A 25,586-nucleotide genomic window follows, 5' to 3' on the forward strand; every position below is an offset into this window, starting at 1 on the left:
TTGTAGTTCTGAAGCTTTGGCCTGTCACCTTTGCAAAAAGTCTTCTTGGAAAAGGGAAAGGAATTTGCCTGATGACTGTCCACTATTACTGGACTTCTTCCTGAGAAACCTGTAATGCATTTCCAAGGTGTGTCTTATGAGAAAGTGTAGGTGAAAAGAATGAGGAAATTGTTGATTTCTAATTCATCGTAGACATCTTAGGGTACAATTTTCAAAGACTTTTCTCAGAGACAACAATCAGTTGCATGATTTCCTTTTATGGCCCAGTTAATCAATTAATTAATCACCATCACTATTATCTCTTTCTCCTTCTTCATAGAAATACAAGTGGCCTCAGTTAACAAGCATTTGAACTTGCAATAGCACTGAACAAGTGATACTTACAATAGGCTCTCAAAGTTCCAGCCATCTTGGTATCCCCATAGTTATGCAATCATGATCCAGGTGCTTGTGCAGCTCACAATTATGACATTGCAGCATCCCACAAACACTTGATCACCCTTTGAGACCTTTTTTGCTGACTAACTACAAGAAAAGTCAATGGGGAAGGAGGCAGATCACAAATGGTGACCACATGATGTCCTTGCTTAATGGCCACATGGGATTCACTTAACAATGACAGCTGGAGCTGCCAACACTAAGCAGTGTGGTCATGTGACATCATGCATTATAATGTCACTTAGCAACAGAAACGCTGACCCCAATTGCCATAGTTATCCAAGGACTGCCTGTATTTAACATTCTTTTCCTGCCAATTGTGTGATTGTCCACCCATCCTCCTTTATTTTCTTCATCCTCTCACACAATCTTATTGGTGGTATGAGAAGACAGTAGAGCAAAGCAGATACACAAAGATCTTTGTCACAGAAGTTCACACATACCAAAGAGTTGAACCAGCTCCCTAAAAGGATTTGGCCACCAATGGAGCTCCCTTTTTCCTTTGCAGCAAAGCATAAGACTTTTTGTGTCTTTTAGTCAGATGCTATATTTACAAAGATCTGCAGCATCTTTCCACAAGCTTGCAAACCTCAATGTTTGCTTTAGCTAGGGCTATTACTGGTGCAGAGAAATGACCTGTTTTCTTCTATCCCCATTCTCAGGTTCACACACTCAGGGATCTGAGCCTACCACCTAAAGACTGAATTTTCAGTCTTCACTTCAACTTTGTATCAAAAAGAGGAAGGCCTTTTCTCTGTGTTGCAGGAGACAGAACTGCCAAGGGTCAGCTCTGTGGACTGGGAGATTGTTTGCCTAATGATGGCTGATGTTACCATGGTAATCAAAACATCAACTTGCACCTTTGCTTCTGATAACAAGTTTTGCCTGAAACTTCCCAGGGCAAATTCTTATCTGTTTTTTTCCCTCCCTCTCAGAATAACTCTAGAGTCAACTCATGCCAAAGAAATGAATTGCCCCCAATTCCATCTTAAGCAGGATTTGAAATGCAAACATGAGCCAAGTGGGAGTCTTTGCTGGGGTGTCAGGAAAAAGTCAGCCTTTTAAAACTCCTTAAATGTCAGAAAATAACAGTAAAGTTTTTTTTTCCCCTCGCAAAAATAAACATTAACCCTTTGTGACAAGAATGTACACAATGAAGCTTCTATAAAAAGGGTCAAGGACTAGTTCTAAAAACTCAGCAATTCTTTCAATTTAATGTGAAGGACAGTAAAACAAGGAGATCTTACAAAAAGTCTTTTTGGCTACCCTATGAGATTTGTAGGCTGCTTCCTTTGGCTTGATGCATCAAGTGTAGTAAACCAGCCTGTTCCTGAAGAAATACATCCTGAGTTTTCCTCATAACGTTTAATTCCCATACTAGCCAACCAACAGATGAAGAGCAAGTTGACTAGGTTTCCACATTATATTAAGCCACAATGTCTTTGTTTGGCTGTGGCTTAATGTGTGTGAACCCAACCATTGCTTATGGATAAGAGGGCACTGTGGTTTAGTTTAACAAGCCATGTTTAAAATATATCCAGCCAGTCCATTCATATTATCAGAATATAGTCCACAATTTCTTTCTTCTCTAACAGTCTGCTTTGAATCTGTGGAGACAATGCAGGGATCTAGGACTATAGAAAAAATCTCTTCTAGATTAAAAGGTCCAGGAAGAAGGTTTGATTGCAGCTGCGCCAAAATAGCTCATGTGCTGCTTTAGTCAATATAAATTACACTAAAAGAGCATATGTTTGCTGTGCTTTTTGCTCAGCAAACATATATTGCATTTGGAGGCCTAGGATTAAATTTCCTCTGTTGCTATATTGGAGTATCTAAAAACCTTTCAGGTCTACTGTTGGTGACCTGAAATGACCAATGGTTACCTTCCTTCCGTATGAGCGAACAAAATCCCACCGACTGGTGCATAAAAACACAAAATATAAGAAAACCAAATATAAATTATTAACCATGGAAATGATGAGAAATTGAAGTATTTGTGCTTATTTAGGTTATACCCATTTGATGCAGATATTACATTACCAATAGTCCAATACAACCCAGCCCAGATTTCTGCTTCTCTGTATCCTGTTCATGGCTGGAAGGTGATAGGAACTGTTGTTCAACCTATTTGGAAGGATATCAACCTGGGGTAGATTTTTCATTATTGTATCTTTTTAAATGTTACACAAAGAAGGCTCAGAAACAGCATATCTGACTGAAGGCCCTGATTGAAGATGCTGGATTTGCAACATTCAACAGGTTTTTCTTCCTTTTTGATCTCATTATCCTTGGTTTATCCTCCCCATCATCTTTTTTAACATAAAACCATGCATTCTTTCAACTTCTCTCTGATCCCTGTATATTTCTTTTTACATGTCCTTAGCCACAAGGTAGGAATAAAAGACTGTCAGACATTAACTTTATTCTGCTTGGGGCCAAGCTATCTGGGAAGGTGGACAATAGCTGCTAAGAAAAGGGCAAGGTGTAGGGAGTGAAGCTGGTAGCGTTTCCCCAGCTGCCTTTCTTCTCCACTGAGCTCAGCAGGTTGAAGGCAGTGGGCCGGCAGCCAGACACACCCAATTCTTTCAGGCAGTAAAATGATCCTTTCTCTGCCCCCAAGCCAAGCCCAGCTCTTTCTAATAGATAAAAAGGAAAGGAACTGCTAGCCTGCAGGTTCAGAGGGACTTTTTAACTCCCCTGAGTCTACCTTGCTGTTCTTCCCCTCCTCATCTGTAGTTTGCCAGATTATAAACCCCTGTTTGAGCAATCATGTCGCAGCTGACTTCATTCAGTTCTCGTTCAGCAACTGCCCCTTCTAACTTTTCCCAAGTCCGGATCAGCTCTGTTTCTTCATCGCGTGGAATCAGAGGGGGTGGAAGCTTTAGGAAGCCAGGTGTCTTTGGTAGCACCAGTTTGTATAACTTGGGCTCCAACAGCAGGAGGATTGCCCCGTCCTTCCCTGTCTCACCTTCGTTTGGATATGGCGGTGGTATTCAAGAAGTCATTATTAATCCAAATCTCTTGTCCTCACTCAACCTGGCAATTGACCCAACCATCCATAAGATACGCAAGGAGGAGAAGGAGCAGATTATGGTCCTCAACAACAAATTTGCATCCTTCATTGACAAGGTGAGATATCGGCCTTTTTGTGATATCAAGAAATTTCTATAGGCCTTAGTGGATTGCAACTGTATTCATAATGCTGTGATATTTCATTGCTTTTTTTTTGCAAGGTTAGAGATTCCTCCAGGCTAACTACTTAAGCTGCATTCAAGGAGATACTTGATTTTCACCCAGATAACTGGGATTTAAACTGTGATGGCTTTTCTTCTTCTTCTTCTTGTGCCATATCCATTATCGGACGTTGACGATCATTTTGGCAATCCTGTTTTTATCAGCAGCCGCACGAAAAAGTGCTGCTGAGTTTTGTCCAAACCAATCCCTTAGATGTTCTTCTTCTGCCTGGACCTCGTTTGTGATGGCTCAGTGACTCTATACCACATGATTGTTCTTAATAATCCCTTGATTAAGGCTGGGTATGGCAGGATAGCAGGCTTTTGAGCTGATCTGTAAAAGACGGTATATCTTCACAATATGGATATGCCTCGTTTTGTTCTTCCCATGTTGTCAGGATGGAGGCTGATGACGTTATACACACAGGGGGGAAAGGAGAGAGATCTCCCAAAGTTCAAAATTATTCCAGGGGTCATACCCATAGCTATGAGTGCACACATCTTAAATAATAAGTAATTACACTTGATATGTTCTGTAACATTTTTGCTTGGCTCTTAAGTGGCCAAAATGTCTTGTTTTTATATTTGTGCACTGGAGGTTGCAATGTATTTGAGTTAATGTAGTTCTTGACAAAGGAAAAAAAAAAGTATGGATCCCATCCCATGATGATTTTATCTCTATATACCCTTGCTCACCTTTTAAACTCTTCTGCGTATTATCTTGTTCCTGGGAGCAGCTGCACTGAATATATATAGGGATTCTGAGTAAGGATACTGAGGAACATATTGTCAGATATCTGCACAGAGATATCCCATAAGTATTCATCACAAGCCATCTATATACCTTGATGCCTTTTGTGCTCCTTGTCTAATAGTTCTGGGTTGGGTTGGGTAGTTAGCCAAAAGCCAAAGCTCTGAGCATATGAAGTAATTATCCACTTACAACCATTTGTTAAGGTACTGTTTGAAGTTACAATGACACTAAAAAAAGAGACTTATGACTGGTCCTCACACTTATGACCATTGCAAAAACCCCACAGTCATGTAATCAAAATTCAGGAGATTGACAATGGTACCAAAAAAAAGAGGAGAATATTTGTAGCTCAGGGTTGAAATGAGGAGTCCTTAGTGTCCCTCAGAGCTTGGCAATGGGCATGTATTTAACAACTGCAGCTTGCCATAGTTATACTTGCCATTTGCGACCTTCCCAGATTCAATGGGAAAAGCCAGATTTGCTTAACGACTGCATGTTTCACTTAACAACCATAGTGATTCGCTTACCAACTATGGCAAAAAAAAGTCAGAAAATAAGGCACAACTTACTTATTCATCCCTTTGCTTAGCAATTGAAATTCTAATCCCAATTTTTGTTGTAAATTAACATGTCTCCTGAAACGTTATAGCCCCTATTAATGTAGTTTATTCATTTAAACATTAGAGAACAATGTGTGTGCATGAATGAATCTCTGCTTAGCTGTAAAACTGATCAGGAAGTTTTTTTGCTGGAAACCCAAGTCTGTAACCTCCCTCAGTTCTTAAACCAACGAAAAGAAAATGCAGTAAAAGGCAAAGCAAACATTCCTGAGCTCTTAAACTGTGCACCATGCAAAAACTAAATAAATATCACAAGTTCAAAAAGCTAGTAAAACGGGCAACTAAATTCAGGCATGTGTTTTACGCTGACCCGTGGCTAAAAGGCTGTCTTCAGACCAATCTGCTAAAACAAAGATTTATCCATTGAATTTTTCTTCCTTTGCAGCTTCCCTCCCTCCCTAGCTACTTAATATTGTCAGATAATTCATTCTTTTACCCTCTTCTCTGTATCCGAGAGCTGAGGGCTATTCAGGCTGGTCCTTTCCTTCTGATTTTGTGGCATTTCATGTTGTGCTGGTAAAACAGCTATTCTTTAAAATGCACTTGTGGGTATTTGTCAGGTCCGATTCCTTGAGCAGCAAAATAAAATGCTGGAGACCAAGTGGAGCATCTTACAGCAGCAAAAGACCAGCACCCGGAACAACACTGCACCCGTCTTTGACGCGTACATTAACAACCTGCGGAGACAGCTAGACAGCTTGCAGAATGACAAGGGACGGCTGGAAGGAGAACTGAAGAACATGCAGGATCTTGTTGAGGATTTTAAGAACAAGTAATGTATTCATAACGGTTTTTGTGAAGTCTGGGAGGCTCCAGGTGCCTCTTTGCAAAGCATCCTAGGTTTTGCTTTAGGGGAAGAGTATCTAAAAGAGAATTTAGGGTCTAAAAGTGTGTGTGGTTTTTTGGAGGGGGTCAGAAATTCATCGCGAATTCCAGTTGACCCTATTGAGACTCATTCTCAAACAAATGTGTATTGAATTGCAAATAAGCAATATGAACTCACAGGTGGTTGAAATAAGCCCTGGAGACATTAGCAAAGTGTACCGTATTTCAAGCACAGGACATGCAGAAATTGAGCTGAGATTATTCTCATGCTATTTGAGATCTGGAAAACTCTGTCTGTCTGTCTGTCTGTCTGTCTGTCTGTCTGTCTATATTTATTTATCTAATTTCTAAGCTGGCCCATCTCCCTCAAATAGAGGCGATTTTTATTTCTTTGTGATCTCCATTTTTGCAACCTAGATCTGGTAATTCTACTGTTTAGGTTGCTTCAGACAACTTCTGGCATACAGGGGAAGTATGCAAATAGTTAAGAAAGGAATTATATCAAGGTTCTGCAAGATAAAGCCAAAATATCAGTCATACAAATAAAAACAAATTCAATTTTACGATGCTTTTCCTTGGAAAGTTAATAGGGATCAGATGGGCTTCTTTGGAATCATAAAACATGAAGACTAGAGTAGTTGCGATTGAGCATGATATGCACATAGCCATTAAGATCTCCAGCCTATTTAACCTATTAATTATGAACTCTTAAGACTGGCTGAGTCTGGCCAAAATGGAATCCGAAGTATAACACAGCCCTCTTTGGATGGTCCCATTTAAATCATTCAGGAGACAGTATTAAAACACTTCTGCCTGATGTTCACACATCTCATACAAAAGGCTTTCCAGCAGGTGTGCAGATAACTGTAACGGCTTAAAAGATTCACTTGCAAAAATATTCTTCAGGTATACAGTTTCTGGAGGTGCAGAAATGTGGGTGTTAAATAATTGGTTTCATCTGCCTGATCTCTGCATGTGTACTTTATGGGCAGAGACAGGAAATGCTTTGTCTACCTTTCTACCACATATCCTTGATTTAATGGTGTAAATGTCCTGGAGCTGTCTTCTGTGTGGCATTCTTATAGTCTAGAAAGAGAAATTGCTAGACTCCAAGGGGGTTGCTATATATTTAAAGCACAGTATTAGCCTAGATAGCTGGGTCACCCCATTTTAGTTTATGTATTCTTTACAAATCTGATGCACTCTTAAACCAAGATTAAATAAAGCAACCCTTATAATGATAAATATCCTTATAATTTGATCTATGAATATCCAAGTTATATTAATATGCATATATTCCACAGTAATTATCCTGCTGAGGTGTATCTTTATATGTAGCAATATTCTGCAGCCTGGCTTGTGACATTAGCAGATAATTTATATTAAAGTCACATGAGCCTAGGAAAATGTTTGTTTAAAGGAAGAACCAATCGTCTTGAATCAGGCACAGTATGGAACAATTGATGCAATAGATTCTTCATCGTTTCTACTTGGGCATAACTTTTTTTCATACTGGCATTTTATTAAAGCTGCTCTCTAAAAATGCTGATAGTAAGGCATTAAAACAGGCTTTAGAAAAGCCACCAATACTTAGAATATAAAAGTGAGAATAAATATGGAGGTGTTGGGGGGGGGGAGGAAGCCACTGTGTTCTCTGAGGGAGTGATATATTCTTATAATTTGGCTCAACACAATATCTTATTGTGTGATGGCAGCCTTAACTACCTCTAATCCTCAGTAACAGACACTTAGATAACACTGCATATGCAAAATTTATGTAATATTCCACCACCTGCCAGTTTTATGTATGGTTGTTCCTTAAAATTAATGGTACCTGTAAATTATGGCTTAGCCAGGCAAATATTATTTGCAAACTCTACCTTCAGTTCTGGGGAGTCCAGCCTCTAATCTCATGACCACATCAGGAACAAATCTAGGAACTGAGAAGGAAATCCTTAAAAAAATATTCTGATCTCTTTCACAAAGTATGAATGACAGCCTACTTTTGCCTCATATAGTGGTGGGAAAGTGATTTGGTTGTGAGAAGTTTAAGACTGAGCCAAGATTGAGAGGAATCCCTGGCTTAAATGGAATCTCAGAAGGGCCGCTGGGTTCCTTTGGGCTACAGAAAAGACATAGTTGGATTGAGTTTTACTGCTTTGTGAAGTTTGGATACTACTCTTAAAAACTGGATGCTTTTAGCATGTTTGATGGCTTGATTGTTTATGAGCCTTTTACTTAGCTTAGAAAATGTATATAGTTATATTTAAAGTCAAATTCCTTTCTAAAGAATTCAGAGCAGGGCACATAGCTCAAACACAAATCCTTGTTTTGTCTTCTCAGTGTTCCTACTCAATGTTCTTATGAGGTAGATTTTACTGAAAGCAACCAACAAGTGACTTAACAAATTGTATGGAAGATTGAGGATTTTGAGTGAGTTTTTTCTCAGTCTGTGTCCCATACTTCAACTATTGCACGATTATGCTGATATGGCGGATCTTGAACTTAGGGCTTTTTATCTCATCTGTGTAATTTAAGGGTATAATAAATTATAGCCTAATTCTTCCACATTAGGAGCCATTTTGAGTGGAAGCATTATAAATCCCTCCCATGAAGGTCCTGGATTAATTTCTCATGCAAAGAGCATGCTAGCAAGTGAAAGGTCACTTTTTTCTCCTATCTCTTGACAAAGGACTGTTGAAAAAGGGAGTTGGAGGAAGGAAGTTTAATATTTTATCTGCTGATAGCTCTGCATTTTACCAAGGAGCACACCTGCTGTTATTCAGAAAGCCTCCATGGAGACAAAAGAGCAAATGGTGCTGAACTCGTGTGAAAAAGCCTCTTGCTGAACCTATGTAAAAAAGCTCTTTGCTTCTTACAAATGTCCAAGAGAAACGGACTCCTCGCCTATTTTGTCCACCCGGCCACACCTGCAGTGTTTAAGAAATAGAAAGTTGGCACGCTAGCTTCAATAAGAATGGAGATCAAACAAAACTGATAAACTGCCTGAAGGTGTGTCTGTGGAGGAGAAAAGTCAATAACTTTTAACGTTTCCCAAAGGGCAGGCAAGTTACACTATGGATGGCTGGAGAAAGGGAGGAGCAGCCTGAGGATAGGCCTTAACTAGGCTTTCTAAATGACTGAGGGGCACCAACCCCTTACTATATGTAGTAGGGATAGTTCTTTGTGTGAGACACCAATTGTGCCATAAGCAGCTTAAAAAGGTCTTTGCTTTTATGAACTCCAGGAATTTGTGAGAGAGTCTGTTACAGAATATTCTCTGCATCTGCTTCAATTTACAATCCCCACAATTTTTTTTGCAATGAGGAAGAGGAATGTTAAGTTTCAGGAGTTTCAGGTTCTTCCAGGAAAGAACAAATTTACAGATTTGAGAAGTCTTCATGCCCAAAAGGAGAGTAAGAAAAATAATTATATTTGCAGAGCTCTCCTTTCTTTGTTCATCAGTTTAGGTTTTCCAGTTCCAGCTGAAAACAAGCCAGGAGATAATTTCTACCTTTTGCTCATTTAATGTATGCATGGCCCATGCTTGCAGAACCCAATCTCAAAAAAGATAGACCAGGTTTTTTAAAAGAAAAAATGATTGATGATGGATTGAGATCTGTGTGATATAAGCACACACACACACACACACACACACACACACACCCCTTCTTCCATCTGGTAGAAAGGAGGCAAAAACGAAATTGGAAGTGAAATGAAGATAAGAAGAGCTGTATTGGACAGGAAGGAAAAAAATGAACAGCTTAAGCTGTAACTATTGTCTATTGTGGAAAGGGACCACGCTGTAGTTCTCAAAAGTCCACTTTTCTTACGAATTCATTTTGTGTCTTTGAAGGCTCTGTCTATCTACAGTACAAGACTGTTTTAATTGTCATACACCATGTCAAAGATGAATACTTTTTAATTTATTAGAAGCATGACTGTGCACTTAGCTGTTGTAGGTTAACTGGTCAGTCTTAACGATAGACATGTGTCCATTTTTGGTGTTTTGAGTAGGTGACTTCTCCTTATTTATTTATTGTTTGTTTGCTTGCTTGCTTGCTTGAAAATTGTTGGATAAGGAATCGGAATTCTTGCCAACCACACCCCGATTTCTGCCATTTCTATTAACCCTAACTCAACAGAGCAGAGAATCTAATTTTTATAAAGGCAGAATTTTCAAGGCTACAGTTCAGCATTCTTTTTCCATTCCAAAAGCAATCTGGCTTGCAACACTCAACCTTCTTTGCAAAAGCACTGTATTCTCTCTTCCAAATTCACACATAGTTTTCAGAAATAAGACACTGTTGTTTAGAGCAGAGGTCTCCAACCTGTAGGCCGCAGCCCACTAGTGGGCCATGAGGGGTTTGCAACTGGGCCATGGAAATGGCCAGCGAGCGTGTGTGCGTGCAAGTGCATGCTCATTTGCGCGAGCAGCGGGCAAGCATGTGCGTGCTCCCTTTGCGTGAGCGTCAGGTGCGCGTGCATGCTGCTCATGCAAATGGAGCTGTGCGTGCATTTGCCATCCTTTCCACCAATCTGAAAATGTTGGGGAACTCTGGTTTAGATCATTCATTTGAGAATGAACATTCCAAGTTATCTATTGCATTTCTGTCTGATAAACTTATGCCTATTTTGTACAAGTTGGCAAATATTCAATAGGCCAGATAGCAGCTTTAACCACCTTAGTAACCAATATCTACCAGATCATGAACTATTGGAACTGAAAACAGTATATCTTTATTTTAGTGGGAGTGCACTTCTATTGAGAAAGATAGAGTGTGCATGCTGATAGTCCCAGGGTTAGTCTGTCTACTGCCTGAGATCCAGACAGCCCTTGTCAGTTGGTGGTGATGATGCTAAGCTACATGACTCAAGTGCTTTGATATAAAGCAACTTGCTTTCTGGTAATCATATATATTTGGGAATAAATCCCCTTCAGTACAGCACAACTTAATCTTACAATAAGCAGGGCATACAGTATCTAAGCTTATCATCCTAGATTTAAATGTCCACAGTGACAATTTGACTTCTCAAACTTGAATGTTTAATATGAAGAATCCTGTTAAAAGACACATTTTCATTTTCTAAAATAGTGTGGTGGGGGAAGGAGACTTGATTAGTTTTAAAAGGAGGGGCATCCCATCATTGCTGCTAAGGTTACATGAATTTACAATTTCTGTGATGATTTAATTCATGAGCCTATTTAAACCACCTGTCTCTTGTGCATTCATCATAGGTATGAAGATGAAATCAACAAGCGCACCACTGCAGAGAATGATTTTGTTCTGATCAAGAAAGTAAGAGTCTATTAACCTAAATTTGCGTGTTGTGCTAGAGATGGCAGGGTTTCAGGTGTGAAAAGGATTTCACTAATAGAATTTCTGTAGCATTATATGCAGGATACCCCTTGAAACAGTATCTTTAAAACAATTGAAATGGATCAGAGTAGAAATTTATGTCAACTTATTAAATTTATTAACACTACATTGGGATGTAAAATTTTATTTCAGTGATGATGTCCAAATGTCAAATGTATTGAAATTTAATAGTAATTATGGAAATGTAAACTTTTGGGTAGCATCTGTTCTTGTCTATACACACACACACAAAATGATGGCATTACCTCAAACTGCCAATGTGGAAAGGGCCATCTATTTATTTTCAAAAAGAAAAAAACCTGTGAACCTATTAAAACTAAGTTGTTATGGGAATAGACTTTTTTAATGTCAGGTTTTTATTTCTGTGCAAAGATTATTTTTTCATGGGAAATATTAACTGGAGCAACCTGTCATCTCCACTATAAAGTGGATATTCCATATACTGGTATATGCTTTGAACAGAATAAAAACTGAATTTAATAAACATTCCGAAAGGAAGAATCTTGCAAATATTAGCCCAATTTTTTTTGAAGCATGTGAATGACAGGAAGAGTAAAAAAAAAAAGAAAGCATTTTTAAATCACTAAACATACTGCTGCAATCACCAAACTCCTTAGAACACGGGTGTCAAATTCGCCACGTCACGTGACGTGTCGCGACTCTTTTTGCATTGCTGGCAATGGGGTGGCGTGGCTTCAGTATGATGAAACCGGACCAGCAGTTTGATACCCCTGCCTTAGAAGGATACTTTTTTTTTTTCAAAATTGGTTTCATTCATTCATTCATTCATTTATTCATTCATTCAAAAAGCTGTTGGATAGCCCTGATGCAAGAATTACATTGGGGTATAATAAATGCAACACCTATCCCATTATTATAGAGTTACAGCACTAAAAGCAGGGTTTTATATTATGCAGACAGGCGTTTCTTTTTCTTTGTATACAAAGCAAACAGATGAGACGGAACAGGAGAAGGATAAAGGATACACAGCAAGGATAGGTGACCTACCCAAGGTCAACTGAGTCATCAATATGGACAAGACATTTAGGGACGGTCTACATATTATCTGAAATGGATTACTTGCAGCTACCTTCTTTCCCTTAAGTAGTTTATTAAAGGAAAAGGAAATTTATTTCTGAGCTTGACAAAAAGGAGAAGACAAGTGCAATTGCAATTAAAACTAGAAAAGGAAAGGATAAACTTCTCCTTCCCACATACAGTGGACTCAGTTCTAATTGTGCCTTTAAATAATAATGATTAAAAAGCCACAGTAGCCCGCTGTGTGTTCAATATCACATGTAAGGAGTGCCTGTGGATTTTAATCTGCTAGTCAGTGCCAATTATAGAGGGCAGTCCCCCACCTCATTTCAAGAGCCATTGAGCCAGAAGATATTTCTGCAGTCATGTGACCAGCATGATGTCACAGAGTGCTGTTACCTTCCCACCAAAGTGGTACCTATCTATCTACTCGCATTTGCCTCCTTTCGAACTGCTAAATTGGCAGGAGCTGGGACAAGTAATAGGAGCTTATCCTGTCACACGATGCTCGTGTTTCGAACCTGGGCTGTTGATTTTCCAGCTGACAAGCCCAGTGTCTTAATCATTGAGCCATCGCACCACCCCAGTATCGTGTGTACATTGATGCTAAATCATTCTGACAATTTCATTTTAAGGCAGGGACAAGGATGATTAAACCTAGCAGCAAAGAGATGAGATTCTCTATTACATTTTTGTTTTTTGCCCAGGGTAGCAATCTCGTCCTTTCTTTATTCTCCATTTCTCAAAAAACATAAGTTGCTTTTCTTCTAATGGTTTCTTTTAGGATGTTGATGCTTCCTACATGAATAAGGTGGAGCTGGAAGCCAGAGTGGATGGGCTGACAGATGAAATAAATTTCCTGAGAGCGCTTTATGACGCAGTAAGTAAACTTTACTGTCGTTTTCCACAATCTGGTACTGTTCAGATATGCTGGTTTACAACTCCCAGTCAACAAGAAGCATATATGGAAGATGCAAGGCTAAGGAAGAATGTTTGTGCTATTGCTCTCTTTAGCTCACGCACTGATCTCCATACAGAAGACAAATTAAGTGATCCTTGTAAAAAAATTATTTAAATATTTACATATGACCTGTTAGCTTGTCGTGGTGAAAAGTTGGCATGGGCGGAAAGATTGAGCAAAGGATTTGTTTTATGAAGGGAGAGGAAGAATTAACAGAAATAAAGATTATTCATTAAAATAAAACATGTAACTTAGCAAATAATAAAGATAAACATTCTGTAATGATAGTATTCAGCTTTAGAATCTCACAAAAAAGAGGAAAATTAAATTCTCTCATAAATTTATTCCAGGAAAACTAAGGAAGGTCATTTTCTTCTAGCAGTAATTTAAACATGCAGATGTAACAATTGTAATCAAAGAAAGCAAATTACGGTTCTCCATTACATTTGAGCCTTGAGGAGTATTATCTTCTCCATTGTTAAACATTGTCAAAAATATATTGTCACTAATATTGATCCCAAATTATTTGATCCCTAATGTAATCACTCTGTGTGGGTAGGTGAATTTATTTGCTGAATTTTTCATTAGAAATTTATTTTCTCAGTATTGAAGAAAATAGGTTCAGACAGAATTCCAGTCTGCTTGGAATCCTATTTTTAACTGAGTTTATATTACTATGTAAGCCAAAATTTAATTTGTTTAGTTTTGACATTTTTTTATCTGTTTAAATTTATTGGCTGCCAAACTCCAATGGCTTAATGTGATGTGTTTCCTCAGACATTGTAATTTATTCAACAAACCATGGTTAAGCAAATGATAGTTTAGTACAACATGCAAAGTGCACTTACAGCAATCTTTTGGTTAGATTTAACTCCATCCTTTGACTGGGTAGGCTGCATTTTTAAACTAAAATGTATTTTTCAAGGATAACTTTGCTCAAGTGAAGAGTGGTTCTATATTCCAAAATTCCATTGGAAAATGCAGTTTCCCTATATAAGGAGCCTCAAAAAATTACATTCAAGCCTGACATTACATTGAATACAAAGCTGTTAGAAATTACAAGCATTGGAATTCTACTGATGTAATCATCTATATTTACTTTTCATTGTTCTGACTCCCTTTTCTCCATAATCTCTAGGCTATTTGTCAACCCTGTCACAATTTAATGTACAAATGCCTCTGTAGTGGAAACCTTAAACCCTTGCTAAATATATCAAGTTGCTTGTCTCACATGATTCTTTTGTGCAATAGTTGAGTATCAAAGGAGTTTACAAATCCGGCTATTTTAATATTGTTTTTCTGTATGTGTATGGCACAATGAGCTTAGCTTGCATGAACAGGAGAAAGTTGCTGCCACTTGTTCATTGACGCTATTGCCAGGTCTTAAATGGGGTATTTGTTCTCATTATTTTCTGTGTTTAATAGAACTCATGGAGAAAAAATCCATATCTTCCATATATAGCAATGTCTTGTGCTTATAATTCAATGTACATGTACATTGTACATAATACAAAGTACATGCAATTCAATGAATAATGGGCTACCATTTTGATTCTAATCCCATGAAAAATTACCCATATACAGTAAGTTGTCACTTTTATTGAACATTTAATTGTAGCAGGAAGCTTGGTTTCAAAGGCTATCTCATTCCTCTCTTTAGACTTCAACTGTTGTGTTGCTATACACCCTCACCAGAACAACATAGGAAGGGCAGCAAACAACAAATGTCTGTTTTTTTTCCCCCTGTCAGGAACTGGCTGAATTGCAGAACCAGGTCTCTGATACATCTGTTATCCTCCAAATGGACAACAATCGGAATCTGGACTTGGACAGTATCATTGCTGAGGTCAAAGCTCAGTATGAGGAGATTGCTAATAAGAGCAGGATAGAGGCAGAAAGCTGGTACCAAAGCAAGGTGAGCAATGGCAGAAAAAGATGGGTTTACAAGGGAACCACTGGGTGATATCCAGTAGATCATTTATAATGGCTTAATGCTGTATTATAATTTTCAGATATATTGCAAATGTTTAAGAAAGCCACCTCTAGGTACTATGTTGGATAGCTGCCTGCAAATGAACCTCAAATTTATGATTAATATGGATACTTTTTATTACCTTCATAACATATTTGGAATCTCTAGCTCCAACATGTTTAATCTACTCCTTTGAGTAGAAGCTGTAATAATATTACCATCAGTTAGCCTTTTTCTTCGTTATAACTGTCCATTTTGCAATGCCTGTTGGATGAAATGTTCAGGAAATTTCTCAAATAAGCTATCAGACAAATGTGTACGTAACACTGGAGATACATGATGGAGATTGGTGTTGTTTGTGTCCTGTCCTATCCCTTCTGAATATTTCCTAGTTTTCCACAAACTGTCTTAATAGTCATTTATCCTCTTTCAGCTCACTCTGCCTCCTAACCCTTTCCCCCAATTCACACATGCATACCCCATTCGCCTGAAGAAATTTACGTGGGCATTTTGTACTTGTCCTTCTAGCCTCAGAAAGGGATCAGTTGCTACTTGGAGCAAAGAAGATATTTCTTTTGTCTTTGCATAGAAAACAATTCTGAAAGTTGAACATTATATAGAGTTCCAGGAAATGACAGGGAACTGAGCCTAGGAGGAGAAGACTAGCAACCTCCCTTTATATTTTCAACAGCATATTTTCTGCATCTTTTATTAATTTTAGTTTGAGGTCTTGCAAGCCACCGCTGGAAAGCATGGAGATGACCTGCGGAGCACAAGGAATGAGATTGCAGAGATTAATCGCCTAATATTGAGGCTGCAAGCTGACATTGACAATGTGAAAAACCAGGTGAGTAAGAGAAAGAAATACTAGTCCTCTCACTGCAAAAACTACACTGAGAATCAAGGAATAAGAGTGTGGCAGAATGCCCATGCCCAGTCCCAACAGCCCAACTCACCATCCCACCTATGACTTAAATCCGTACAGGAAATAGACAACAGCTGGAATTATACTGTTGGATTTATGGTTTCTTTTTACAGTAAAGCCAGATGTATCTACTTGCTATTATAAAGGACAACAAGAAAAAGCTGGCTAAGATTCTATTGTAAACCTGGTTGGAGTCAAAGTTCTTTTGGTAAAAGCAAGGATGATAGGTTATGGAGAAATTGGAGCCCTTTATATCTGCTGAAACATAAAAAAAGGGGGGGGAATCTGGCCACACATCTGTCTTCTTCATTTTGGCCCTCATCTACCTAAGTGTTGAGTTCATGGTGTTTCAAGCCAGAAAACAATCCTTTTTTTTCTGTTTGGGCAGCTTTGTCAGTTTGTTGACTAAATAGTATATATGTTTAAAAAAAAATCAACCCCCACCTATTTATATAATTGTGCTACGGTTGCCTGCAAGGATTGGATATTTCATGATAAATTAAATAGACTGTTTACACAAAAGTGAGAGATAAGCTATTGTGAATCACTCTCCATAATGTGTGTTTGGCTTTAGGGCAGGGGGACTTAAGCAAACATTCAAGGAGAAGCAATGCAAACATAGTGACCCAGGCAAATTTACCTCTAAATGATGAATGGGAGGTCTGAAGTCCAGATGCTTAGCATTACACTTTTCTTCCACGCCCTTAGAATGGAGGGAGTGGAGCACAAGGAGTGCAGCACCTAAACATTTCCTCTATAGCAAATTGCTAGTGGTTTTATCTCAGATCAGCGATGTAATAAATGATTGTGGCACAAATGGTGGGCAAAGGGCAGATAACTAGAAGATTCCCGCCCCATCCTTTTTCCTTTGAGAAAAGGCGTTGCTATTTTCTGCATGTGAAGGCATTTTATCTTTCACTTGTCAAGGCCAGGGCAGATGATGATGAACTGCTGACCATGAAGATTTGCACAAGTCATTTGGGAAGCACTCCTGCCAGAGACCCATTTTTTGGGCATGGAGGGGAGAGTGTCTCCCTGTGTGTTGTTCTCAGGCTAAGGAACATGCTCCCTTGTGAGCATATATTTGAGACAGACATTTGATTAATGTTGATTCTCATATTAATTTTAATGCTGTGGGTCACATTTCTTGAACTCCTGAATAAATTATTGTGGTTGACTGTAGAACTCCAGGATTGCCAAGCAAAAGTATTTTTTGACTTATTGACTGGAGGGGGCACGAATTGGGTCTGCTCTGGGAGGGGGGAAGAGGCATTGCCATTTGGCTGTGGGCCCTTCTTCCCTAATATATCAAATCACAAGTATGCTCCTAATGAAGTTTGTGCATTGCTTTAAATAAAGGGTAAACCTTTTGCTTCCTCTCCAAAGAGTTCTAGTTGACTGAATTATGACTGCTAGCACAAGTTCCTCAGCCCTGTTTTTACAAAATCCAGATTTTTGGCTCGTTTAGTGTAATTTATTTTTGCCCTGCCAGGGGCTTTCCTGATCTTCAATAGGTAGTTTCCCAAATGCTTCAACCTCAACTCTTTGTACATTACTTGATGAACTACTTTCAGTATACAATGCAGACATTGTACTGCTGACCCATGGCCCCCTCCCCTCCCCTCCTCTTTTCTTTTTCTTCTTAAAGACACAGCACTATTTGCTGGACTTTGACCTAGAGGGCACTGTATTACAGTACAATATCAGTTCAATGATTGCATTGACTTCTAAAAAGAAGTTAATGCCTTCCTGTTCTATGGGATGAATACGATCTGCCCTAGCAGAAAAATTAGGAGATAGAATCGATTGGAGCTCCCTTTACTTCCCAATTATTTCCCCCCTTGTTTTGCAGAACTGAGAAGGAAAAGATGAAAACAGGGTTGAATAGTGAATCTATAAAGAAGGCTTGAAACCCTCTACTTGCTGAAATGCTTTCTTTACAGCCAGTAACTTTACAATAAAAATTTCTTGGATTCTTGTAAACTGACCTAACAGGTTCAGTCTTGCCTTGGCAGCTGAAGCCAACTTTAGATTTATTTTTTTTCTTTTCTGGTCATAGTTAGGGATTCGGTCTGAATATATTTCCTGTAAAAAAAGTAGCAAAAGAAAAAGAAAAAAAAGAAAGGATGAATGGATTTCCCCATACGATACTCATTTCAGCTATGGCTTTGGAATACTTTTCGTTTTCTCCTCCTCTGTGGTGGATGCCATGAAAAGGCATAAGTTCTGAGTAATTCTGCCCTCTTGGTCTGTCTTTCCAGCGTGCCAAGCTTGAAAGTGCCATTGCTGAAGCAGAAGAACGCGGTACGTTGGCTGTCAAAGATGCCAAGGGAAAACTAGAGGAGCTGGAGGTGGCCATGAACAAAGCTAAGCAAGAGATGGCCCACCAGCTGCGTGAATATCACGAGCTGATGAATGTCAAGCTGGGTCTGGATATTGAGATTGCTACTTACAGAAAGCTGCTGGAAGGAGAAGAGAGCAGGTATGTGACTGGAAATAATATTCTGATCATGGGAGCAACTTTACTAGGGCTGCAGTGTTCAGTCAAGGGGTGGCTTAGATATTTTTTTTTAAAACCAATCAAAGTTTTATGTCTCCGTCCATATTATATATAAAATGAGTACTTATGATCAGGCATTTATTTTTAAAAAATTGTTGTTTTTTTAAAAATCCCTATTTATTTATTTATTTATTTATTTATTTATTTATGAATAAATAGATAGATAGATAGATAGATAGATAGATAGATAGATAGATAGATAGATAGATAGATAGATAGATAGATAGATAAATAAATAAATTTATTAGCCGCCCATCTTACCACAGGGTAACTCTGGGCAGCTTGCAATCAAATTTGTGTGTGTGTATGTGTGTGTGTGTGTATAGTATATATATGTATATATATATATAGTATATATGTATGTATGACTAGTAATTAGAGTAAAAATCCGACTCTTGGGTATATCCATATTAAGTGCAAGAACATAGGCAGCTGGGCCCTGTTACACGTTCACGTAGCCGGATGCAGGCAATTAGAGGCTGTATGTAAGTTCCCTCCCAGGAACCGCCTTCTTTGAACCCTGACGATGTCGGGAGTGCCCGACGAAAGCTAGGTTTAGTCTATTAAATATTTTTACTTACTCTCTTGGTGATCAGCATTATTTATTGGTTTTAATATGTATGTATATATGTATATAATATGTGTGTATATATATGTGTGTATATATGTGTGTGTATATAAAATATATAAACTATATATTAACTGCTAAAGTCCGCTATGTATTACTCTGTATATTTAATTCAATGTTACCTTTCATTAATTGAAACTCCTATGGTGAAATGGTTAAGATTATGTGAATCGTGAAGGAGACCTGTGCTTTGTTCTTTAAGTTTATCCTACTCATATTGCCTATAATTAACAACAATATTGGGTGGGGAAGAATCATCTCCTGAATCATTAATCTCATCCAATATAGTGATTCTGATCTTCCTAAGGCCAGTAATGTACATTAATTAAAACTGGCAGGAATCAATTAGCAGTCTCCTCTGAATATTTTATATTAATAATGTTTTGTTTTCTTATTGCCAAGACTAAAAACTTTCAATTAGAAAAATGATTGCTTTCTTTTTTTAAAAAAATTGCTTCTTTGCTTATTTCTCACACAATAGATTGTCTGGAGACGGAGCTGGTTCTGTAAACATGAGTAAGTTTACTTCTTATTTCTTGACTTCTTTTCAGTATATATTAAAGCCCAGGGACCACAGATCATGGAAATCATCCCTTAGGGCAGCAGTTTATCATTTTCTCCAAGATGAAAGCCCCCCCCCCAGACTTTAAGTGTGTGTACAGGCATTCCTCACTTAGTGATTGCCTTGTTTAGTGACCATTCAAAGTTCAGTGTTCAAAAATCCCCTTAGAGACCAGTCCTCGCATTTATGAACTTTGCAATGTCTTTCTGCGTTTATTTTCACTTATTTAGCCCATACCAAATTGTCCTCAAACAGAAAGAACCCCAATTCAGCTGAATGAAGAAGCAAGAAGCAAAGGAAAACTGGAAAATTATAAGCATAGTCATGGTCACGTTATTTTCACTTAGTGATTACCTTGCTTAATGACCAAGTTGCTGTTCCCAACTGCGATTGCTAAACAAGGACTACCTGTAGTTATAGCTGCATTCCAAGAAGTAGGAGACATACCTAGGAAAAACACTTAGATTTAATTAAAATAAGTATAGAGATTGTTTGTTTGTTTGTTTGCCACCTATCTCACCGTGGGGCTAATAAAAAGGAAGAAAATGAAAGCAGTGTAAAATAATAGAACAATACAGGTAGTCCTTGATTTACCAGCACGATTGAGCCAAAAATTTGTGTTGCTAAGCGAGACATTTGTTAAGTGAATTTTGCCCCATTTTGCGACCTTTCTTGCCACAGTTGTTAAGAGAATCACTGCAGTTGTTAAGTTAGTAACAGGGTTGTTAGGTGAATCTGGCTTCCCCATTGATTTTGCTCGTCAGAAGGTCATAAAAAGTGATCACGTGACCCAGGGACAGTGCAACTGTTATAAATTTGAGTCGGTTGCCAACATCTGAATTTTGATCATGTGGCCATGGGGAGGCTGCAATGGTCGTAAGTGTGAAAAATGGTCATAAGTCACTTTTTTCACTGAGGTTGTAAGTTAAGTACAACCAGAATACATCAATTTGATAACCAAAAAGATGGATGGGTGGAGAGCCTAGAGCAGGGGTAGGCAACCTTGGCTCTTTTATGACTCGTGGACTTCAACTCCCAGAATTCCTGAGCCAGCATGGCTCAGTTTGGAAACCTCTCCCTTTCCCCTCAGCATGGCTGGCTCAGGAATTCTGGGAGTTGAAGTCCAGGAGTCATAAAAGAGCCAAGGTTGCCTATCCCTATTCTAGAGCAAAGGGGAGGAAGGTGGAGTCTGTAATCAATCCAGCAGCCCCCTCCAGTGTGGAAATTCTCCATTTGGTCCCCAGGCCAACAGGCAGAGCCAGGTCTTCAGGCTCTTCTTGTGGGAGGATAGGAGGTTGGGGATTATATAATAGGAATGCATTTAATAATTTCATCTTCTGTCATGTTACATATCACATTTTGATAACTTGGAGCAATATCTCGGGGCCATACTCAAATTTATGCTCCTTCGCTTTAGGGTGTAGATAGAAAGAACAAGCTAGGGCTTTTGTGTATTGAGGATAACATACATTATCTTCTATTTTCATAAGAAATATTCTCAGTCAGGGGTTCAGAGATAATTTTGCCATTCATATCAAAAGCTTTTTTTTATGAAAGGTAGATTGAAGAATATGTATATATATATTTTTATCTAGCCCTACTATAAGTGTCCTGGATTCATAACAATGGCAAAGAAAATAAGCGTAATGAATATGCTTCATTCTCAGTTAACTCACATTGCCAGTCAATCTTGATAGATTGAAGAAATGGGCTGGAACAGCAGAATGAAATTTAACAAGAGTCAAGAGGCCAGGATAGGATAGGATAGGATGACAGAAACCTGGCTCAATATTAAAAATGTAAAATGTATTTAGAATGATCAGAAATGGAACCTGAAACAGTAGTGAAACATCACTGCAAAGAAACCAATTGGGCATTTTAGCCAGGTCAGCAGAAGTATAATTTCCAAATCATGGAAAACAGTAGTTCTGCATTGGTCAGATCGCCTTTGAATACTATCTGGGCACTACACTTTAATAAGGACTTAGCAAAGGCCAATGAAAATGATCAGACGATTGAAAACTAAGCTGAATGGAAATATATTGAAGAAACCAAGCGCTGAAAAGGTGGGATACGGTAGCAGTTTGAAAATACTTAAACCAATGCGAAGAAAACCAAGAAGTGCTTCCTCTTATTCCAGAACAGAGGACATAGAATAGTGAAACTCAGTTACAGGAATGTGTATTCTGAATGAATATTGGCAGGCAGCCATCTTTATAACCTGAGGAAATATCTATTAGATTATTTGTGGTTTTGAAACCAACGGTGCATGATCAGTTTCAATAAAAAGGGGTTTTTTGGCTGCCTTATCCTGCCTTAGTCAATGAAGATAAAATGGTGAATCAGGGATCCCAGAATCAATGTGGTTTCACCACACTGCCCTGTTGCAACTCAGCCCACTCTATATGAACTCTCTGAGGACAAGGGGAGCCAACTGAATGGGATAGCAAGAGTAACCTGGCCAAAATCCCCTTTCACACATATGAAATTATAAATTAAGTGACCTCTGCTGAGTCAGTTAATGCATCCACTCCCTTCAAGGACCAATGTCTTGCTGTTGTTGGCAGAGTATTTGTTAGAACATTCCAAGGTGTCTCATTCTTTCTGCTAAACATGACATGCTTTTTTGTATCCTGCAGCCCTGCTCAGCTCCGGTGGTGGTGGTGGTGGTGCATACAGCAGCGGAAGTGGTATTGGCTATGGTGTAGGATTTGCTCTGGGAAGTGGAATGGGCAGCGGACCCCTCAGTTTCACCTCTGGAGCTGGCTCAGGCAGCCTGAAATCGACATACAGTGTGACAAGCACATCCAGGAGAAGCACGAGAAATTGAAATAAACAAAGAAAGAGTCATCACTGAATAAAAGAAATGTCCCTTCCTTTCCTTGCAACAGAAAAGAAAATATGGGCTTGGGGGAGGGGGTTGTTTTTCCCCAGCACCCCAAAATGGCCATAATATCAAGCAGTGGTGATACAAATTTATAAATTCATGAGCTCCTCCCTACTTCCTTTAAACAGTCTTAATTCTCTTCTTGTCCCCACTCAGACCAAGGAGAACTTTGCTGTCAATTTCACTGACAGCAGAGTAAACCTTGGTCAGAAGTGTCCAGAAAGTAACCATATGCTCTGGCTTTGATGTAGAAAAGTGCTGCATTTTCTTACCTTTGCAGATTTTTATTGGGAGTGGCGAAGGAGTTAAAGACAAAAATAAAGTTGAGGCTATCTTACTTTTCTCCTAAATGGTGTTCTTTTGTGATTCTTTTAATTTTTCTTCCACATACACCAGATTAAGAAGAATGGACATTTATCCTCCACTTTAAAAAAAAAAGTTGATCAGGCCCTTTGAATTCTTGAGATATCACAACCAAGATAATTATTTAAGGCTGAAGTGGAGAGAAGGCAGGCAATCAAATAACGTATAGGATCCATAAGGTAGAACTACAGTATATGCTGCCATTAAGAAAACAAAGAGTTGTTCCTCAGGAAGTTCACTCAAGTAATAATTACACATTACTGCATAAATTGGGATTCTATGAAAACATAAACTTTTCTATGCCTAGTAGCTACTAAAAAGTCTTCAAAAATAATTGATGTAGATAAAGTCTTCCCATCTGGAGTTCAGCCACCTCTTTATTACATTCAGGCCCTTGCTGAGTTGTTAAAGCTGCCCAGGAAGTGACCTGTAGTTGGGTCCTTGTGATGGTATTAGCTTCCTTAAGAAAGGGGGTAGTTCTTCCTACAATGAAAAAAGTGGTGATGTATCCCCTCTTCAACAAGCTCTTGCTGGTCCCAACAGTTCTGGACAGCTGAAGTCCAGTCTCCTAAAAAAGGGACAGTTGTTTAAATGTCAGACATTGGAGGAAGCAAATGATCTGGATCCATTTCAATCAGGTTTCAAGCTAGAATAAGTATGTAAACAGCATTGGTCATGCTAGTTGATGACATCTGGTGAAGGTGGGATGAGGTTGGTACATCCATTGTTGTGCTCCTTGATCTCTCATCTCTCATGGTTCTTCTTAACGTGGTCAGTTCTAAGTGTTGACAGAAGGGGTTGAATCCACAGTCTCCCATTTATGGTATGCCTCAGGGTTCAATATTCTCACTCCTCCTCTTTAACTTCTACACGAAACCATTGGACGATTTCATCCATTGACTGGGGGATCTGATATGATCAGTATGCAGACAATATCTAGCTATACATCTTGACCCTGGGTCATCCAGGTGATGGTGTTAATGTCATGACCCAGTGTTCGGAGGCTGTTTGGATTTGGATGCAGAGAAATAGACCCTGATTCAAATCTACTAAAACTGTGGTTATTTGGACTCCTGGATCTGAGGATTTTACATGTTAAATCTTGAATGAGGTTGCACTTGCCCATTTGAGACTCATGTGCCATCTGGAACGTATCCAGAACTTATAGCTCTTGCTCAAAGGGCAGGTAGCAGCTGTGGTTGGGAGATCCTTTGCACCGGTCCATCTAGTGCATCAGTTCATTCATTCATTCATTCATTCATTCATTCATTCATTCATTCATTCATTCATTCATTCATTCATTCATTCATTTGTATGTTTATATAACTGGCCACTTTACAATTGCAAGTGGGCAGTTACAAAGAGTTACATCCAAATAAAACAGACAAAATAAGAAAAATATCTCCATAAATAGAGAGGGTGGTATGGTGTTTCCGAGGACCAGATTGCAACAGAGAGTGCACACTTTCAGGGTCCTGCAGGATGATGCTTTTTAAGACGGAATCTGGAGCATGCCTGTCCTGCTGCAGACAGACAGAAACAATTATTAGAGAGAGGTGGCCCCACAAATAACCTGATCCCGTGCCAGTAGTGTCCATTCCTAGAGTAGGCAGCCCTTCAGGCAGCCACTCACATCGGAGTCACTTCATGAATGGATTACTGCAATGTCCTCAAAGACCACTTGGAAGCTACAGCTGATCCAGTATGCAGTGACACACAGATATGGAATGGGACAATTTAGTGCAGCCAACTCGTCATGGCCAACTTGCAGTGGGACAATTCATTGCAGGACAAGTCAACAATTCAGTATTTAAAGTAATTAAAAATTATTTTAATTTTTGTCATTCACATTTCATTTTGTCCCTCCTTTTGCATTCTTTTTTTTAATGATTCTATTCCACCATTTCTTCAATATTAGTGTAATTCTTGTCTTACGGTGAGTTGTCCCATGACAAGTTGGCTATGGTGAGTTGTCCCGCAGAGAGTTGGCCATGGCGAATTGGCCGTGGCAAGTTGGCCATGGTGAGTTGGTCATAACGAGTTGGCCACATCGAATTGGCCGTGCTGAATTGTCCTAGACCCCACAGATATGTCTGTGTGTCACTGCTGCTTTATGAGCTGTGTAGGTTATTACTTGGCTTCTAGGTTCAATTCAAGGTGTTGTGGAATCACCTATAAAACCCTTCATGGCATAGGGCCAGGTTATTTGAGCAACTGCCTACTACCAATACTGCCTGCCCAGTAATATCAACAACAGTGATCTAATGCCATCTATCAGGACATACTGTAGAGGTGCACCTTCTCTATCATATGCCTGCCTTTTGGAATAGCCCTCTTCCCAAAAATGCATCTGAGTCCCATCTTGCAAGAGTTCCAAAAATCCTTTAAAACCTGGCTTTGCTTGGGGCTTGGGTGAGCTGTTGAGACCTATACCCCCCC

The 25,586-nt window shown here is 38.9% G+C and overlaps 1 protein-coding gene across 1 annotated transcript; it reads left to right on the forward strand.

The window, feature by feature from the left end:
* Positions 1-3,085: 3,085 nt before the first annotated feature.
* Positions 3,086-23,134, forward strand: LOC107292791 (keratin, type II cytoskeletal cochleal). The gene is made up of 9 exons (XM_015821914.1): positions 3,086-3,567; positions 5,606-5,817; positions 11,110-11,170; positions 13,074-13,169; positions 15,001-15,165; positions 15,944-16,069; positions 18,409-18,629; positions 19,817-19,851; positions 22,537-23,134. Exons 1-9 carry the CDS (start codon positions 3,208-3,210, stop codon positions 22,725-22,727), a joined length of 1,467 nt encoding a protein of 488 aa, XP_015677400.1. The 5' UTR covers positions 3,086-3,207; the 3' UTR covers positions 22,728-23,134.
* Positions 23,135-25,586: the final 2,452 nt, after the last annotated feature.

This window comes from Protobothrops mucrosquamatus, unplaced genomic scaffold, assembly GCF_001527695.2.
Source record: "Protobothrops mucrosquamatus isolate PMUCROS unplaced genomic scaffold, P.Mucros_1.0 scaffold1422, whole genome shotgun sequence".
In the NCBI taxonomy this organism is placed as follows: Eukaryota; Metazoa; Chordata; class Lepidosauria; order Squamata; family Viperidae; genus Protobothrops; species Protobothrops mucrosquamatus.